Source organism: Musa acuminata, chromosome BXJ1-10 (genome assembly GCF_036884655.1).
Source record: "Musa acuminata AAA Group cultivar baxijiao chromosome BXJ1-10, Cavendish_Baxijiao_AAA, whole genome shotgun sequence".
NCBI classification, from domain to species: domain Eukaryota; kingdom Viridiplantae; phylum Streptophyta; class Magnoliopsida; order Zingiberales; family Musaceae; genus Musa; species Musa acuminata.
Genome location: NC_088336.1, coordinates 32,858,475 through 32,878,433, shown reverse-complemented (window position 1 = coordinate 32,878,433; position 19,959 = coordinate 32,858,475). Strand labels below are relative to the sequence as shown.

The following is a 19,959-nucleotide window of genomic DNA, read 5'->3' as shown; positions in this document are numbered from 1 at the left end:
GTCTCTTTGTAGTATTCACCTATGTCCGTCCAACAGTGATCCGACGGTCAAAATTTGTTCCGTATACTACAACGGAAGGTACGCGGTCGATCGCATGGTTTCGTTAACTCCTTCGACCCATCCCACTTGTAATTGGAGGTTCCGTGTGGGACCCACCCGCGACCTGTCCTTACGTAGGCAGGTATTGTTTGTGTTCCCCACCGACCCCGTTCGACGGCTTTCCTTGGTCGCGTTCCGCCCTCGATAGGCGGACGTCGAACTGCTTCTGCATTCGCCAAATTGGACGGCCCCCCTCTCTTCCTCCCATGGCGGAGGAGAGGCAAAGAGAGGTGGCGGCGACAAAGGCGGTGGAGCAGGACGTGAGGGGAGGACGGGTCCCGCTCATCGTGAAGGAGTTCGTCGCCGGGGGCGTCGCCGGCGGTGTCGCCAAGACGGCAGTCGCGCCGCTCGAGCGCGTGAAGATCCTGTTCCAGGTTCGATTCTCCTGCCTCGGCATTTGAATGGGCTCAGCCCTCGAGTTCGAATCGTCGCATCGACAGTGGGTCATCGGTACGGTTGTTAGGGGTGACTTTCTTGGTTGGATTTGGGACGGGGAAATCGAAGGATCGGGATATGCCGAAGGTTATTCCGTTTGATGCTTGTGTTGCGCGTAGAAGATGTTCCGATAGGGGCGTTATCAAGAATTCAAGCGATTGTATCGAGTAAATAGTGTTCGTGATCCTGTTTGAACCATGTTGTGATTGAATTAGGTGAAATTAACGATCGGGGAAAGTGCTTCCACAACAATTGGGCCTAATTAGATTTCGATACTTATCATCTGCCATTATATGCTGCCCCTTAGTTGACATAATCCTAATGACACTGAACAAGAGTCACAACTCTTAGAGATCTCTGGAAAATTAGTCTCGACTAGATGCAACCGTCACAATTGTCTCCATGTGGTATGTAATTGAAATGAATCAATGGGGAACTTGACTAAATTGACTAAGATAGAGAAAAGAAGTTGACCTCAGTGGAATTGTTTTTGCCCTGGTTGCATCCTTTGTAAACTTTTTTGCTTTCTTCTTGAGTTTATCCAATCAGTGGAAGAGAAGGCTATCGATAGTTTGATCAACTCTCTTGGATGCTTCACGCTTCATGAGGTGTTTTACTTTCATAGTTCTATTAGAAACTTGAGCTTTAGGGTGGAGGAAGGGTAAGAAGGAATCATTCAAGATGGTCACTCATTCATTTAAGAATACAGAAAATGTTTTGGGTTTTTATATGTATCAACATTTAAATATATGTCTTTGCAATTTCATGCTATCTCCCAGACTAGAAGAGCAGAATTTCACACTGTAGGATTGTTGGGATCCTTTCAAAAGATTCTACAGACAGAAGGTTTATTAGGATTCTACAGGTTTGTCTATAAATTTACAGTTTAGCAACCTTCAAGCTAGTCAGTCTTATCTACTTGATGCAGAATTATCCAATTCGGGATATTTTTTGGGTTTTCTTTGTTTCTCAGGGGGAATGGAGCCAGTGTTGCCCGAATTGTTCCCTATGCGGCTTTGCATTATATGGCATATGAACAATATCGAAGATGGATCATTCTTGGTTTTCCTGATGTGGGAAAGGGTCCTGTTCTTGATCTTGTTGCAGGGTCGATAGCTGGAGGGACTGCAGTTATTTTCACTTACCCTCTTGATTTAGTTCGTACAAAGCTGGCCTATCAGGTGTATAAAACTGTTAGTTGAGGGCTTCACTTCTTTTCCTTTTTTTTCCTTGTATGTCCTGAGAGCCATACCATTAACTTCCCGAACATGTATAGATATATGATCTTGTCATTTCTTATAGGATAAATACACCTGTTTTATGTCTGAGATCTGGATTCATCTTTGGTCTTGCGCTTGACATTATCTGCCTGTTCTTTTGGATTCTTTATATGAAATGTTTACATGTCTGAAATGGATTTTTGGAACCTTTGCAGGTTGTAGGACCATCATGGCTCAAAAATAAAGGTCCTTATCACTCTTCTGAACAGGTTTATCGGGGGATTCTTGATTGTATTTTGAAGATACACAGACAGAATGGCTTGAGAGGCCTATATCGTGGTGTAGGTCTGTGATGATGCAATTTTATTTTATTACTTTGGACTTGTTATGTTATGCTCTCTGATCTTACTGAAGTATAAAAAAATATTGTAGAAGTGTTTCAGTATATCATGGTCAATTATCAGGAACCTTATTTTGTTATGAAATGTTTATAAAGGAAGTATATAGTTTCTTTTGAACTTGGTTAAATCAGAATTTATGTGGAAAAAATTTGGATGGTTTATAAAGGACAAAGTAGCTTAGGTTATATATAGGACTAGATGAGTCTACCACCAATAACTTGGACTTTAGCATTTCTAGGCCATGTGGTTCTAGGTTCATTATATTCAAGCTATTGGATCAATCAGCCTATCAAACCAGCCACGACTCAAGCAGCAACATCTTCATTCATAAGTTAAAGAGATTACTGCTGTTTCTCTTATCATCCATCTGTTTGAATTGATATAGAAAAGCTGATCTTCACCGCTTATTTAAATTATTTGGTTGGTATAATGTTAGTGCATTTAGAATGAACAGAGGTGACAATCCATGTAGCTCTTTGGACTGATTTGAACTACAAATTTTCTCAAATGTCTCAATATAAACCTGCACCTCTAGACATATAAGTGGTGCTTAAATGTTGTATAGAATGACTTGTAAATCAGACATGACCAAGAAACAAGACATGATTTCTTGATTTACCAAGCCTGTATCGTTCTTCAGAAGCTGGTTGGATTGGGATTCCTCTTTGAAAGCAAGCCAAACTAGGTGACTCTAATCGATAAACTCGAGTTAGATTCACTTCAATAGGTCATAGTTAAACATGACCGGTCGGTCATAAGTGTTATTTCCATTGTTATCACTGTGCTCTAAGTTTTTATATACTTATTGATTGATTCTTCTACGCTTATTATTGCTTTGTTGGTAGAGTAATATGAATTTTGCTATTAGGTCCATCATTATATGGGATCTTCCCTTACTCTGGTCTCAAGTTCTATTTTTACGAGGAGTTGAAGAGGCATATACCTGAAGAGCACAAACAAGATGTTATTATGAAGCTTGCTTGTGGATCTTTGGCTGCTTTATTGGGGCAAACAATAACATATCCCCTTGATGTTGTTAGACGACAAATGCAGGTATCTTGCTCGTGTATATACTCATTAAACTTTATAAATTAGAAAACTGGAAGAAATTATTGTTACAAAAGGATTACAATCCAGGTACAAGCCCTCTCAACATCTAACAATAAATCAGGGAAGGGAACCTTTGAAAGCCTTGTCATGATATCCCAAACTCAGGGTTGGAGACAACTCTTTTCTGGACTGAGCATCAACTACTTGAAGGTCTGTTCTCTTCGTCGTCATTTATTTCATTGAAGGTCGCGAATGATTTGATCGAATTTATATCAACTCTTTCGCTTCTACTTTAATAACATCAATTTGACTTAACAACGTGATTGCAGCATCTTAGTCACATCTACTCTTCTTAATCAGATGTGTATTTGGTGTTTCTTAATACGGATTGCTTTCTTGTAAAAGTCTCTTAACAAGAACTGGTAAATATTTGTTTTTGTAGGTCGTACCATCAGTGGCAATAGGATTTACTGTATATGATATCATGAAGTCATGGCTTAAGGTTCCATCTCGAGATGAAGCAGCTGCTGCTTCAGCAGTGACAGAGAATAAGAGTAACCATCCATCATCCCTTCACACAAGCTGATGCTGAAAGCAATCGATACAACACTTAAAATCACAAAGGCCTGCTTCTAAATTCTTGCATGCATCTTCCTTCCAAAGGAGCTGATTTTGTTATGTACAGTTTAATATCCTTACAAAGTGTACATCTCCATTTGTTCAGTTCTTATTTTTTTTACAGATTGGCACAGATGTATGATGCCTGTAAATAGTTCTTAGCCCCTGCTGCTGAAGGTCATGGACATCAGAAAAGAAAAAATACAATTACCCAAAGGGTATTAATAAATGTAGCTGACAATTTTCTTGTATTTGAGCAGTTGAGGCATTTCAGTTCCATGTATTGAACTTGATTGCTCTTGAAATTGTATCATATTAACATACATCTGTATCCATCATTGCAAATTGCCTTTGTTACTTGGACAATTTTATGACTCAATTGTGCATCGTGATGAGATTAGGGTTTTCTAATATTTTGATATCATTGCATACCGCCTCTGTTACTTGGGTCAATTTTGCTGTATGAAACTAATCAGGAGATCAAGGAGAGCTGTGCTCTCTCAACTAGTCCTACGAGGAAACAGTGTCCTGTGGAAGAGTCTCTTCCTGTGGTGCATGGTCTGTGAGTGCAGTGAGTTGAGACATGGTGCATGACCTCCAAGTTCTGCATTATCAAACCCTCTGATCTCTGGGAATTTAATTAGATAAAGACAGTTCCTTAAGTTTCAAATCTCTTCCCTTTCCCCTCTCCCCTCACCTGGTCTGCAAGCAGCAGAAGACTTGTCCCCTCGTGGGACTGACATTGTCATTGCTTCTAGGTTCCCTGGGAACAGCATCAACTTCTGAGCAAGCAGAAAGAAAGGGGATGGAGAGGACACGACCTCCTGATAGATAGAGCAGAGGGGTCCCTTTCCAGTTTGTTAGTAGTTGATAGAAGTAGAGCCTGGAAAGAGTGGCTCACACACAAACTCTCTCTCTCTCTCTCTCTCTCTCTCTCTCTCTCTCTCTCTCTCTCTCTCTCTCTCTCCATGAGAGATGAGAGTTCTGAGGTAGTGTCACATGTCTCCCAAGGTCCCTTCACATGTTTCCTATGCTCGAGCCTCCACCTTTGTACTTGGTCAGCCTCCTGAAACCAATGCCTTTGGATGGACTACTATTTTACTGCTCTTTTTTCTCCTTTCCTACCTCTCAAGGGGCATTCCTGGTCATGGCCATTGGAAAATCTAATCCGGTACCAGGAGAAGGTCTGCTTTAGCCCCACCACCTGATGCACACACACAAACACGCACAATCCTTGCTGTCTGTCCATTGAATGGGTTGACTCCTTTTGTGGCCCTCTCCTTCTTCGTGAGATGTATTGCCCTAGTTTTATGCAAGTGGTGGCACCACTTAGACTATTTATTGGCCAGCCTTCATGGCTCAGAACTCAGAGAGAGAGAGAGAGAGAGAGAGAGAGAGAGAACACAGAAACAAGGCAGAAGCGTTCCTTAATATGTTGACATTAAACTAATACAGCGATCCACCACCATGGCTTAGAATATACAAAGCAGCAGCAGTCATTAAAGAACCCTCCCCACTTGCTCTCCTCTCTTCTGAGTACAGCAGCCATTAGAAATGGAGTTAAACAAAGGAGGATAATCGTTCATGTTCATCATCGCCCAACTAACCACAGTTTGAAGGTGTGTGATCTCACGAGGAGGCCATCGCCACCGTCGCAAGCTTCTGCAAGTTGAGCTTCACGACGATGTCGGTGAACATCTTGGTGTCCTCCTCGGTGTTCCCCTCGGGGATGTCCACCACGTACGACTCCAAGACGACGGTGTAGGCCTTGCCCTCCGTGTGGAACTCAGTGACCGACGTGACGGACCGGTAGTTCTTGAGCCGATGCTCGCCGCCCATGACGCTGAAGCTGAGGATGTGGCGGTCGTCGTCCAGGATCTCCAGCCGCTCGACGCTCGTCGACGCCGGGATGCCCGACACCACGGTGACCTCCCTGACGCTGCCGACGCCGCCGTCGCCGTGGACCAGGCTGCAGCTCTTGATGAAGTGCTTGTACCGCTGCGGCTTGTCGAACCGCCGGACAACGGGCCACACGGCTTGCAGGGGCGCGTCGATGCGCTGCGTGATGAGCGAGGTGCACGTCCCCGGCGCCCCCGGGAAGGTGTGGTGCGTTCGGATCACCGGCTCCAGCGCTGCCATCTCCTCCTGGGTCAACCCCTGGGAACACGAAGCGTGGTGGTGAGGCTCCATGGCTCCCTCTCTCTCTCTCTCTCTCTCTCTCTCTCTCTCTCTCTCTCTCTCTCTCTCTCTCTCTCTCTCTCACAGCAAAATAAAGAAGATTAAGAAGAGAGGGGGAGGAGAGGAATGGCGCAAGCTGGGCACCATTTGGATTAGTTTACTCTATTATGTATGTGATGTTTTCCTAAGACAGATATGCCCTCATAGCTGTATGCATATGGCTCAGCTTGTGTATGGTTGCAGAGGGACCACATAGCACTTCGGTTGTCATGTCATCAACGGGCCCATGCATGCGCCCTGGTTTGTATGAGGCAATAGTTGGTCTCCGACGATATGGAAAGAAACCTAAGGATGCTGTTCGAGTGAGAAAACCTTGTTGTGACATGGAAATCTATGCATGCCCACTGTGTCGTCTTCGGTGCATGCACGAGGACTTGAGAGGAAGGCGACTGCGAAAGGCAGGTGAACATGAAGGAGAGGACAAAGCGGGTGTAAATGGGGAGTGTTGTCCCTTTCGGCGGAAAGGTGGGCGTGCAGATTCGCAGGTCATGTGAGTCAGCCACAAGAGTTGCATGTTTTGTGGCCTAATAATTAACCCCCCCCTCTCTCTCTCTCTCTCTCTCTCTCTCTGGTTTCATTCCCCCAGTCGTGTACTTTGGCTGCGATGAAGCCCCTGGATTGTGTTTCTTCGACTCATTCTTGTCACCTTGCATCAGTTCATGTAAAGCTACAGAGGCGGTGGGTTGATGATGGGGTTAGAAAAGCCAAACACTTGTTTGAGTATTAATATCATATACATAATTAATGTCAAGAATTCTTGGAAGGACTCTACCACACATTTTAGTATTCGATTACTGAGATGAACACTCTGCAGGAGTTGGACTACACCGAGTGCCAACATGCTAAATAGTTTTATTTCATGCCCAAAATCTGTGAGAAAGAGACGATGAAGACCTCGGCTGACATTTGAGTACCTACCATATGTAGAGACTGGTTATCATCACACAATCTAAAAGATTTAAGTTCTACATTGACCGATCTTCTGTAATTGGAAACCTTGTGAAATGAGGAAGTCAAGGTCTTCTCTGATGTGTAACTCCTCCTAGTTGCTTGAGAGAGAATGAGCAGAGTCTCGTCTGCAGTTCGACCAATACTCTGCCACCAGCTTGGCGAAGGCCGAGCTGCGGTTCTCGATTAGTCTTGATGGCTTGTCGTACTCCACCAGCTTACCTGCGGGTTCCAATTTCAAGTGAACAAGAAAAGATTAACCATTGCACCGATCACTGTTACACTCAGTAATTTGCGAGTCTAAGAATTGTCTGTCTCAGATAACATACCGTAAGAAAGTACCATGACCGTGTCACTGTCTGTGACTGTCGGTACTCTATGAGCAATTGTTATCACCGTGCAGCTTGCGAACTCCTCCTTGATGACTCGCTGTAACACGGCATCGGTTGCCGAGTCTATGGACGCAGTTGCTTCATCCAACACGAGGACTCGGTTCTTCCGGAGGAGGACGCGACCGAGACAAAAGAGCTGGCGCTGCCCGGCGCTCCAGTTTTGGCCATCGTCGGTCACTGTCAGTGGAGCAAATTAGACCGTCGCCGTATGTGATCGAGGTTATTTCTAGTGAACAGACGGTCTCACCGGGTGAATCCAGCAGAGTAGGAAGAGTGCTGATGGCCGCTTTCAGCTGACATTTCTCTAAGGCCTGCAATTGTCAGTTCATGGAGAACGTAAATGACAGATTTGACTGTCGATCATAATTCTTATGGAGATATGGTGATTTGGCTACCTCCCATATCTCCTGATCGGTATGAAGGCCAAGAGGATCCAGGTTGCTTCGGATGCTGCCTCTGAACAGAGTGGGCTCTTGAGGTATTATGCTCAGCTTCATTCTGAGATCCTTGAGGCCGATGGAGCATATGTCGACCTCATCGATCAGAATCCTCCCACTGGTTGGATCCACCAGACGAAACAGTGCACTTATGAGAGTTGTTTTCCCACTCCCAGTCCTTCCCACAACCCCTATCTGTTAGTTTGGCAAGTCCCATAGTCCCACATCGGGAAAATCAGACTTGTTGTCTCGTTTTGGAACTATAAATAAGGGTCTGAGCTTTGATGTTAGATACACCACGAGAAGTATCACAGATACCACAAGAAGTACAGCAGACATCATAAGAAAACCTGCTTATGGTTTGAAGTCTTCTTGTTTAGGAAGCTGAAGGTGTTTTATGGCCTAGGAACATTTCCTAAGGCATTTGTAAGTGTCCCTCTTTTATAATAGTAGTTTGCTCCTCTTTCTTCCGTGGATGTAGGTCAAAGTCATTTGACCGAACCACGTATATCTGGTGTTCTGGTGTTTTGTTTGTTCTTGTCGCTTTTATTATTTCCGCTTTATTGTCTTTGTTGTGTTGCCAAAATTATCCTTTGGTAAATATCCTGGGGCTAGCTCTAACAAACTGGTATCAGAGCCTGGTTCTGGGATCTTTTGGCAACGATGACAATAACAAAGATTGTTGTCGAGAAATTCGACAGAAATGTCAACTTCGGCATGTGGCAACTCAAGATGGAGGCCATTCTGGTTCAAGACGGAGTTGATTTGGCACTTCAGGGTGCTGAGAACATTCCAGATGGTACGTCAAAGGAAGATCTTGCGGGTATGGATAAGAAGGCCCGATCCAGCATCATTCTAAACCTCTCTGACGAGGTTTTACGGGAGGTAGCTACGGAGACTACGGCTAAGAGCATGTGGGACAAACTTAAAGCCTTGTACATGAAGAGGACAGTGGAGAATCGTCTCTACTTGAAGCAGAGTCTGTATATGCTTCGGATGGTTGAAGGTACATCTATACTCTCGCATCTTGATAAGTTTGATTCTTTGGTTATGGATTTGGAGAATATAGATGCAAAAATTGATGATGAGGATAAGGCTTTGTTGCTCTTGTGTTCTCTTCCCCAATCTTTTAAGCATTTCCGTGATACTTTGATTTATGGAAAAGAAACAGTTTTGTATCAAGAAATTAAATCTGCACTGAAATCTAAGGAGCAGATAGACAGAAATATCACTGGGGAAAGTAGAGAGAATCAGGCTGAAGGTCTGGTTGTTAGGGGGAGAATGGATAAAAGAGAATTTGACAGTAGTAGATCTAAATCTAGATCTAAATCCAGACATAGAAATTTGGAATGCAGATATTGTCATAAAATGGGGCACATTAAATCTGATTGCTTTAAATTGAAAAATAAATTAAAGCAAAAGGAAAAATTTGTTGAGAAAACTATTGAATCTGCTGAAGCTAGTGTAGCATCTGATGAGAATTTTGGAAATATTTTCTTTGCTACTGATGACAGGACAAAGTCTAAAAATGAATGGATTTTAGATTCAGGTTGTTCTTATCACATGTGTCCCAATAGGGATTTGTTTTCCACATATGAATCTTGTAATGGTGGAATTGTTTTGATGGGCAATAATGCCGCATGTGATGTTGTTGGTAGAGGAACAATCCGAATTAAAATGCATGATGGTATTGTGAGGACGCTCACTAATGTTAGACATGTTCCTGATTTGAAAAAGAATCTCATCTCTTTAGGCACCCTAGAGGCCCTTGGGTGTAAATACACAGCTGAAGGTGGAGTTATGAAAGTTTCTAGAAGTGCTCTTATTGTTATGAAAGCTTGTAGGTCTGGTAGCTTGTATATTCTGCAGGGAACTACTGTCACAGGTTCAGTTGCAGTTTCGTCATCATCATTGTCTGATTCTGACATCACCAAATTATGGCATATGCGTCATATGAGAAATATTCGACCACCACAAAGGTATGCAAATTTGGTTGCATATGCTTTGTCTGTTGCAGAAGAAACAAGTGAAGTTGGTGAGCCTACTTCCTATTCAGATGCAGTTTCTTGTGATAATTCCGCTAAGTGGTTGATTGCTGAAGGAAAAGTCCTTGTTCAGAAAATTCATACGAAGGACAATCCAGCTGATATGTTTACGAAGCCTCTTCTGGTTTACAAGTTCAAGCAGTGCTTGGACTTGGTTGGTGTTCATTGTTGGTGATTGCCCGTTGGGGCTTTTGTGAAGAAGGTGGAGCAAGTTTTGTTGGGACATGCCAAGGTGGAGATTTGTTAGTTTGGCAAGTCCCATAGTCCCACATCGGGAAAATCAGACTTGTTGTCTCGTTTTGGAACTATAAATAAGGGTCTGAGCTTTGATGTTAGATACACCACGAGAAGTATCACAGATACCACAAGAAGTACAGCAGACATCATAAGAAAACCTGCTTATGGTTTGAAGTCTTCTTGTTTAGGAAGCTGAAGGTGTTTTATGGCCTAGGAACATTTCCTAAGGCATTTGTAAGTGTCCCTCTTTTATAATAGTAGTTTGCTCCTCTTTCTTCCGTGGATGTAGGTCAAAGTCATTTGACCGAACCACGTATATCTGGTGTTCTGGTGTTTTGTTTGTTCTTGTCGCTTTTATTATTTCCGCTTTATTGTCTTTGTTGTGTTGCCAAAATTATCCTTTGGTAAATATCCTGGGGCTAGCTCTAACACTATCTTGTGTCCTGACGCAAAGGTGCAGGTGATCCCTTTGAGAACCAGAGGAGCATTTGGACGATACCTCACCTGTTCGACAAAAGTCTCTCAGATGACTCACAAGATGGCAAAAGTTCTGACACATGATCTAATTCCTCACCTTTAGATCTTGCAAATCTATCCTTCCTTCGCTGGGCCACGTAGGTGGATGCGGCCTCTTGTCATGGATGACTGCAGGAGGCTCTGATGGGATATGCATGAACTGCTTTATCCGCTCCACAGAGATGATACAGTTTTCTAGGGTGGAGTAAAACCTTGTCAAGAAGGCTTGGGAAGAAGAAAGAGTTAAAGCGTAGGAGAGACAGAGACCAGAGAATCCTGCAATGTATCCAAAGGAATCCGGTGATCAAAATTGAGCTGTATCCAATGACTAAAAGATGGATGTGGTCATTCATGTACCAGGAGAGATAGTTCCTTGTGGTAGCAGAACAAGGCAAAGAGATGAAGTAAATATGGTCAGATTCTGGAGTGCTTCGACCCGCAGAAGCACCCATTCCAGTGTGCCGATCGTGTAGTAGAACAACGCTGCGTCGGTGTCGATTAGGCGTAGATTAGTCTGGATGAACCTGTCGATTGTCCCAAAAGCACGGATCGTCACAACACCATTCAATGACTCTGCTGCGTAGTTCATGGCTGGTGCCTTCGTCGTTCCATTGATCCTTACAAGCTCCCTTGCTGATGCCACATAGTACCTCTGCAATTCCACATGGCCATGAGAGATCAAACTGGCAGCGAGTGAAAGCAGAGCCGGTAGGAGAGTTACCTGAACAAAGATCATTCTGATCATCACTGGGACTGCTACGATCAGCACTTGCCATGTCACAGATGCCATGATTATTATCATTCCTGAGATTTCTAACGACCCAGACAGCACAAAAACGATGGAGTAAGGTATGTCGAAGTCCAAAATACTCAGATCAGAGGATACCTGCAGTGGTAACATACAGATTTGTCAGTACAATGTGTGACACGATGCTGCTGAGGATGGGAAGTACTTCACTCACCCTTGTTAGAATCCTTCCCACGGGTGTCGAGTCGAAGAACGACATAGGAGCTTTGAAGACCGAGTCCATGAGAGAGGAGAAGAAAGCCTTTGAGGCATTTAGACCCTGTCGAGCAGCAACCAAGCTTCTCGTATATGCAAAGAAGCAGCTAAGGATTGAGATCACTGCATAAACTCCGACCAGGATTCCACCACTGACATGCTGCAGCTGGGCGACCACGGCCAACCAGTAGCCCGAGAGGCTTTGGAGAAGCACGAATACAGACTGAAGCAGGATCATCCAAACAAGAAGAGTGTAACCCTTGGAAACTTGGAGATAGTCTCGATATGGCTTCCATCCGAGATCACCTATCGCCGTCTCTTCATCTTCGGTGAGCTGCGCGGCTGAGAGGCCCTGACTGGATATTTCGACCTCACTCTCCTGCTTTGTGGGCTGATGCGCGTCATGTTCTTGACCACCGCCTGCACTTTCTGCAAGATTTTGGTTTCCATGGCTTGAAGAATCTATGATGTTCATGGAAGATTGATGAGCATTGACCAACTGCTCGAAAGCTGTTCCCGACTTCAGTAGCTGCTCGTAAGTTCCTTCCTGTGCGACCTTTCCATGTTCCATCACCTGGCAAGCAAGAAGCTGGTCAAGCCCCCACCTGACTTGCTCATGAACGAGCCTCGCCAAAAGAAGACACCTTACCAGAATCCGATCGGTTTCCGGGAGAAACTCAACTTGGTGAGTCACAAGAACGACGGTCTTCTTCTCCAGAGCAGACATCACACAATCCTGCAGGTTTTCATCGTCCCACCAGTAGTTTAGGCAACACATGCAGACGAAAGCATTACATTCAGAAACGCAGCAGCCGTTCTTACATGGAAAAGGATCGCAGCAGTATGCGCATCAACTGCACTGAAAGGATCGTCGAGGAGATAAATGTCTGCATCGTTGTAGACTGCTCTAGCGAGCTGGATCCTCTGCTTCTGCCCCCCGCTCATGTTCAGTCCTCTCTGTCCAATCTCCGTGAGGTCGCCATGGTCGAAGTTGTCGATGTCCTTGTCCAGTGCACATGATTTGATGGCCTTCTCGTAGAGTGCCTCGTCCATTGGTTTCCCGTAGAGAATGTTGTCACGAAGTGTCCCGCTCTGAGTCCAGGATGTCTGCGAAACATATGCGATCGATCCGAAGACCTCAACCTGAAAAGAACAGAGCATTACAATCTCAAGATTACGTCGAGGAAGTAACCGTTCTATCTAAGAGAATTGATGTTCCTGACTCACAGATCCTGAGAGTTTTGGTATCTCTCCAAGTATGGCATACAACAATGATGATTTCCCAGAACCAACAGGCCCACAAACAGCTACCTTTTCTCCTTTGTTTATGGTCAGATTAAGATTCTTTAGCGTGGGGATAGATTCACCTGCTTCCCAACAGAAAACCCCATTCCTCAACTGGACACTGAGATTGGAGTTCTGTAGATGGCTTCTCTTGACATCATCTTCTTTGATTTCGTCTTCGTGCAGGAAGGTGTTGATTCTATCTAATGATACCTTGACTTGAATCATGATCGAAAGGACCTCAGGAAGCATTCGGACAGGCTCCGACATGACACGCAATGTTGCGAGCACCGTGAAGATCGTGCTGGCATTCAAAGGAGCGCTTCCCATGGCTGCCGTGCCTGCAAACACTACCGATGAAACGATGGTGGGAGACATCCAATACAGAGCAGAGCCGTAGGCCTTCTTGTTCTGGATCTCCGACAACCACTTGAACTCCACGTCTCTGAGATCTTGGATCATCTTCCTGAAGTGTTCCTCCCATGACTGCAGCTTGATGATCTTCATGCTGTTCAAGGCTTCGGATGTTGCCCTCAGTCTTTCGTCCTGCGCCGACATGAACTTGGATTGGTAACTCTGTAAGATCTTCGCGAAGGGCACGTTGGCGATCCCGAGGATGATCAGAGGAACGAGCCCCGGAAGTGCACCGATGCCGACAGCCCAAAAGAGTATCGCCACCGAGAACAGCAGCTGCAGCGGTAGACTCCATGCCATGTGAAACCAGTAAGGGAAGTCCCCGAGTCTGTAGGCGTCAACCGCGATGTAGTTGACGATCTCACCCGTGGAATGCTTTCTCCTGCCATGGCTCGAAAGCTTCAACATCTTCTCGAAGATGGCTGCCATTAGCGCCGAACGCATCCTCATGCCCAGCCTCCTCGACTCGAAGAACCAATGCCTTTGGGACAGGGACTCCACCAGCTTCAGCAGCACCAGGATTCCAACCAGTGCGAGGCCCATGAACAGATCTTTCTCCTCGCGGTAATTGTACTGCACAAACACGTAAAGTAGGATCGGAGATGCTGAAACTGCTACTGTTTTCAGAAGCGCATAGACACTTGTGATCAAGATCTCCATCAAGTAACACTCTGCCAGTGCCGAGGACACCAAATTCCTGCTCTTTCCTTTTGCCCCACGCCCGACATCCCAGATCTGGAAGAATCTCTTATAGGCATACGACGCCTCGTCTTCCAAATCCAGCGGAGGTATGTCGTCGAGGTGCAATGGCTTGGAGAAACCCAGACGCAGCAAAGGGTTCAACCATGAAAACGTCAGGCGACCGAGTAGGCCAGCCTTCTTCACCGCAGCATGGTTCGGTCTGTTGTCGCTCGGTAAGGGTCGAGATATGCCGTCTTTTGGATTGCCTTTGTGAAGATACCTCTGAACGGCGAGCCTGATGGCGCAGTAAAGAAGCAGCAGGTTCACAGACCACGACAACAGATCGAGGATTGGAAGGCTACGACGACCATCGTTCAGCAGGAGGTTCAAAGTATGTGCAGAGGAGACAAGTGAAGATGAAGTCCACCAGATTAGGCTTAGATTTTGTACCCATTCAGTGGGCTGAATGATCAAGGAAACAGCTACAGCTATCCAGATCAGGCTTCTGGCGAAGTAAGAGAACCATGTCCAGTTCATGAGCTCATGTTCTTCCAGAGATAAAGCCCTGACGCCAGCGCTGAAGTATGCAATGCCAGTTAAAGCACAGCAAACAGAGATGACGATGAAATCCCGTCGCCGGCATCTACTCCAGCTGTTGGACTGCCTTCTGAAACAAGCTATTATAAGCAGGCTGAAGGAGTAGATGACAAGGAAAAGAATGTTGAGGAAATCTATCAAGCTTCTTTGTGTGCATGCGGATCCAAGATCGAACACTTCCCCGCAGTCCCAAGGGAACCAACCTGAAAGATGACACAAATTCCCCACAGGATCAAACTGTATGTGCACAGAAAGAGGACGAGAAAAGAAAGATTTTGCTTGAGGGAAATGCTGAAAACAAGATTGGAGAACCAAATCATGCTGGTGCTGAATCCAAGTAAGTAGTCATATATTCCAAAGAGTTTTACATCAAGACAAGTAAAGCGATCGAGAGGGGTACCTAGCAAGCTCTGTGAAGAAGCCATGCTCTCGAGATTGTTGCTGATGGATTCCTCCAGCTTGCTGCAACCAAGGCGGTGACACAACCACACTGGCACAGGTACGTACAAAGGTCTTCTCTGACGTTTTGCAGCTGCCTATTATGACTCGAATCGTTTGGTTGTGCCGAGATGAGAACTCAAATCGTGCTTCCATTTCTCTACTTACTGTGCTTAGGCCACCTAATGCTGAAGTAGTCAAAGCAACTCTTGTCTGATTACACAAGTAATACATGAAAAAGAACACAGAGTCCCAGTGGCAGCAGTGGATTACAGATTCTTCTGTTAAAAAATTAATGTATATATATATATATATAAAATATTTTATCTTATCTTTTAAATAAGTTGATTAGGTAAAATTATAAAGATAAAGAACTCTTGATTTAAATTATTATTTTATATCTATAAATAGATGATATGTAGATCCAATATAACTTTTCTTTTCTACTTCCACCTTGGTTCTTCTTCTTTTATTTGATTTAATCTCAAGCTAGTATCATCTTATTGTTCTTATTTTGAGAAATGATTATAATTGCATGTCTTTTACCTCTCCCTTTCTTCACATAGTATCATGACCACAAGGGTAATAATCTATATTTCAAGATCTCTTTAGTAAAGAAGATAATATTTTTTTAGTATGAATTACAATAATCGAGTTGGTTGGCTTGATATTAAACTTTTTTTAATATATCTATAAGATCTAAAAAACTTGTTTGAAGTTTTATCTCTATGAGATCTGGTTCGTGGCAATGCAACAACATAAATTTATATTTTATATTATCTTGAAACATATTATTGGTTGTAAATCGACCTTAAAGATTTGAATCACTCTTGATGCATCGTTCAACACAGCTCGACTTGAGTACTTAGAGAATGATTTGATAAATGACATCTAAGAGGATCTCTCAATTTCTTAGTATTTTTTTTTTAAGATTAAAGATTTATATTCAGAGATATTACTTTAGATCCAAGTAAGTATATTTCTTATGCATAAATGAAAATTTATATTATTCGTAAAATTTTGTATTTATTTAAGGATGGGTTCAACAATTATTTTTAGTAAAATTAAAAAATCTTTTTGCTTCCCAAAAACCTTTAGATTTTTTTTACTTTAGAGGGAGATGAATATGCCCTTTTTATAAATAAAAAATAAAGATAAGAAGGATATTGCTAATAGCAAATTGACTCTTCTTGGAACAATGATATAAATCAAAAGAAGATCAAGTATTATAGGTGTGGCAAGCTAAGTTATATCAAGAAAAATTATCATGTTAAGATTACAGGAGGAAATATTATAAATAAAAAAAGATTATTTTAATATTACTTATGAAGATTGAGATAAATATTTTATAGTTGAACTCATATATAAATACACCACAATAAAATAGTGTGACAGAACGAAAGATTCAATATCTTACGGAGACTTATAAATATTGGCTTCATGTAAAGAATTTATCTAAAACTGTATAGGTAGAATGTATAACATGTGTAACTTTTGTTATTAATTGAAAACTTCTTAGTCCAATCATTATGAAGTCTCCTTTAGGGCTTATGCTTGATAAGAAACCAAATGTTAAATATTTCATAGTAATTAGTTCTTTATGCTATGTTCACATATCATGCTAAAAAAGCACGCTTGATGCTAAGGCTAAGAAATATATTTTTATTGACTATGATGAAAGGAAGAAATATTGAAAATGTATGAATCCACAAACATATAGGTATATAGTATCTCGAGATATTATGCTCGATGAAGTTTCTTTTCAAAATATCAATCACAATAGTAAAAGTGATATATGCTCAAAACTGATAGTTGAGTTTCGTTTATCATCTAGAGCTCCTATGGATTTTAGCTTATATATTTCCTTTTATATATCTATTTCTATTATTTTTTCATTACCAATGGTAGAGCAAAGTGATAAAAGTAATAATGTTCATGAAGAGAAAATTTTAATATTGAGAATAAAAATAATAATAATTATTAAACTAGCATGTTACAAAGATAGAGACAATGTAAGCATATGTCATTATTTCTTTTCTAAACTAGTTGATGATCTTAAGCCTATTTATTTTGAGAAAGCCAAAGGTGTTTAGGAATAAGAGGATGCGATGGATGAAGAAATAAAACTTAAGATCTTATGCTAAAACCTATAAATATAGATCTAATTACTTGCAAATGAGTCTACAAGGTAAAAACATAACTTAAATAAAAATATAGATCATTATAAGATAAGAATTATTATACGTAAATTTTCTCAAAAATATAAATAAGATTATAATAAAATATTTAGTCATGTGGCCAAAAATAATATCTATCAACGATTACACGAGCAACTAATCTTAAATGGAAGCTTTGACAATTTGACATAAAAAATACCTTTCTATACGGTGAAATTAACAAGAACATTCATATCGAATGACCATGGGATGTACATCTATTTCCAAACAAAATCTTTCTCCGAAGGATCGTTTGAAAATTTTCGAAGTAAGTCAGGACTTATCTTCAAAAAAATATTTTTAAGTATGAAAATTTAAAATACATCTTTTGAAAGATTTTAGATGATTACTTTTTAATCTTATTTTTTAAATATTTATTTATATAAAAAGTATAAAGAGATCTTTTTGTTTAAATTATTATTCTGCACCTATAAATTATTATTCTACACCTATAAATAAAATAAAATAATTATTTTATTTATGTAGATCTATCCAAGTCTAAGTGTTTAGGTTTATGGGGCTCAAGTGCGAGAGTAGTTTAAGATCATGTACGTAATTTTACTTTCATTTTTAGAAGTTTAATATAACCTTTTTTTTACTCTTATTTGACTAATAATATCTACTTACTATTATAAGAGAAAAAAAAAAAAAATTATATTTATATATGGTCTTGATCTTTCCGAAACATCTTCGAGAGTAACGAGAACGAGGAGGGAACACATCCACATGAAAGGCTTAATGGTGACAGCTCTCAATGCATCTGTTTGTCTCGTCATCCAAAATGTGATTAAAGGAAATCTGGCCGTATGGCTCAGAAATGACGAAAACTCTGCCTTCCAATCCATGAATTGAAAACTTGAGGTAAAATTATTTGACTACAAGAAAAAAAAATATCATATGTCTCTCTCATTGCTGGCCAAAGCACAGCTGCATGTTTTCTGCCACAACCAAAATTCTTTCTGCATAGAAATCACATTAGAACAAAGCTAGGGTGGCCTGACTGTTCTTTGTTATCTTTTATCCGGTTGACTTATCCAAGCTCTCGTGGCCTGTCACAGATCACTGCGATAGCAAACAAGTTTGATGATTCAAGCGCTTACATATCACTGCAATAAATGCCATCACTATTGACCGAATCAAAAGAAACTGGGCTGCATCCAAAACCATGTAGCATGAAGTTGCAGAGATCCAACAGATAAGGGTCAATCATGGTTTTTAATTTTCTTTCTTGCTCACTACACGATGAGATCTTTCTGAAAATAGTCAACAGTGTGCAGTCAAGAAAGATCAATTTTGATGATCGGATTTTATGTTGAAACAACTATTTTGATGATGGTAAATTTTGTTCTTGTTTCGTATAAGGTGACATGCATACCATGTTTTCCAGTCATGCTCTGATCTTTCTGGTTCACGTTCGTATGAATAGAGCAACTCAGACACGAAATACGAATGAAGAACTCGATGAAATGCTTGATTTGCCGCCATCGAACTCCATTTTCTGACACTCTCGGGAAAAGTGCCAAAAAATAATTGGATGATGATGAAAAAGATTTTAGCATAAGTAAATTATAATAACAATTTAACGTCTATTGTATCGACTGTTTGGGATCGATTATATGAATATTTTATCATCATAAATAATTATATCATTATTTATCAATTCAATCCAAAAATTTAAATTACTAAATTATAGATCAAACTCGATATATCTCGATCGAATTTATCAATATCAATATAAATTATTAGATTATGGACAAACATATTGATTACCTTATCTTATTCATAAGGATGCATATAGTAGTATAGTATGTATGGTACCGCGAACTCTAATATTTTTTAAAAATAATTTAAATAAAGAAATTTAATTATTCTTTGACATATTATATATATATATATATATATATATATATATATATATATATATTATGATCAAACTTAATATATGTGACTTCACTCGGTCAATATTTATTTACTAATGTGATATTATTCTGTTATTTCTCTTCCGAACACTTGTAATGTGCTGAAACTCGATCCATACAGTCATGAAAGCAAAGGAAGATCGTAAACGTTAGCTCAGGAATGACATGACATGATTCAAATAATTATGTTCTGCCACACTCCATGCCAAATCCATTGCTTTGTCGCAAAAAGGATGTAGCAGCGGAAGTATGTGACATGATAACCTTTTCCATGCATCTCAAACTACAGGACGATGTCTTTGTCGAAGCTGAAGTTTATTTGGATGGACATAGTGGCAGACGTAGGACCAAGAGTTGTCGGGCTCGCCATATCTGTATCAGTCCTGCGACAGATCTCGACAATTCTGTCATTTGGTCAGATGGCACGAAGGAGCAATCCTGTTCGAGGGGAATGCGCGAATCAATTATTGATCGTTTCGTCGTCTTTTACTCTTGATTGCAAGATAAGGTGTCGAGCGTCGTTTCTGCTTTCTAGGGTCGGTAACCGAGGAGGCTGACCGTGGCATCTGATTCACCTTCGCCAAAGATGAGTTCAGCTGGAGGGCAGAGCGCCATCCAATGGATGGGCTGACAGCCGAATGATAAAAAGTTGCGGACCGCCAAACCTAACGCAAAAGAAAGGTGAACGAGACCTTTGATTGACTGATAGGGTTGGCAATTCTTTTAATAACTTTGATTAATAATTAATTACTTAAAAGAAAGTTCTAATTT

The 19,959-nt window shown here is 41.4% G+C and overlaps 3 protein-coding genes across 10 annotated transcripts; 1 reads left to right on the top strand and 2 right to left on the bottom strand.

Annotated features, from left to right (window-relative positions):
- Positions 1 to 187: 187 nt before the first annotated feature.
- LOC103969426 (mitochondrial carrier protein CoAc2) lies at positions 188 to 4,202 on the top strand. Of its 5 annotated transcripts, none has more exons than XM_065088378.1 (8): positions 188 to 473; positions 1,314 to 1,399; positions 1,508 to 1,727; positions 1,970 to 2,099; positions 3,024 to 3,208; positions 3,293 to 3,415; positions 3,648 to 3,829; positions 3,948 to 4,202. In XM_065088378.1, the coding sequence occupies exons 1-7, from the start codon at positions 306 to 308 to the stop codon at positions 3,789 to 3,791; spliced, it is 1,056 nt and encodes a 351-aa protein (XP_064944450.1). In that variant the 5' UTR covers positions 188 to 305; the 3' UTR covers positions 3,792 to 3,829; positions 3,948 to 4,202. The 5 variants fall into 5 exon arrangements, with proteins under 5 accessions (XP_064944450.1, XP_064944449.1, XP_009381218.2 ...); XM_009382943.3 differs by having other exon boundaries at positions 189 to 473; positions 1,508 to 1,715; XM_065088377.1 differs by having other exon boundaries at positions 3,648 to 4,202.
- Positions 4,203 to 5,229: 1,027 nt separating this feature from the next.
- LOC103969424 (abscisic acid receptor PYL2-like) lies at positions 5,230 to 6,087 on the bottom strand. Its single transcript, XM_009382941.3, has one exon. The coding sequence runs from the start codon at positions 6,011 to 6,013 to the stop codon at positions 5,453 to 5,455; it is 561 nt and encodes a 186-aa protein (XP_009381216.3). The 5' UTR covers positions 6,014 to 6,087; the 3' UTR covers positions 5,230 to 5,452.
- Positions 6,088 to 6,891: 804 nt separating this feature from the next.
- On the bottom strand, positions 6,892 to 15,171 carry LOC135596281 (ABC transporter C family member 8-like). 4 transcript variants are annotated; one of them, XM_065088376.1, is made up of 13 exons: positions 15,016 to 15,171; positions 12,867 to 14,818; positions 12,462 to 12,782; positions 12,289 to 12,375; positions 11,599 to 12,213; positions 11,358 to 11,522; positions 10,994 to 11,288; positions 10,695 to 10,912; positions 10,553 to 10,624; positions 7,797 to 8,033; positions 7,649 to 7,712; positions 7,339 to 7,578; positions 6,892 to 7,231 (listed from the first exon to the last, which is right to left on the bottom strand). In XM_065088376.1, exons 1-13 carry the CDS (start codon positions 15,038 to 15,040, stop codon positions 7,104 to 7,106), a joined length of 4,419 nt encoding a protein of 1,472 aa, XP_064944448.1. In that variant the 5' UTR covers positions 15,041 to 15,171; the 3' UTR covers positions 6,892 to 7,103. The 4 variants fall into 4 exon arrangements, with proteins under 4 accessions (XP_064944448.1, XP_064944445.1, XP_064944444.1 ...); XM_065088373.1 differs by lacking the exons at positions 7,797 to 8,033; positions 10,553 to 10,624 and having other exon boundaries at positions 6,892 to 6,975; positions 7,058 to 7,231; XM_065088372.1 differs by lacking the exons at positions 7,797 to 8,033; positions 10,553 to 10,624.
- Positions 15,172 to 19,959: the final 4,788 nt, after the last annotated feature.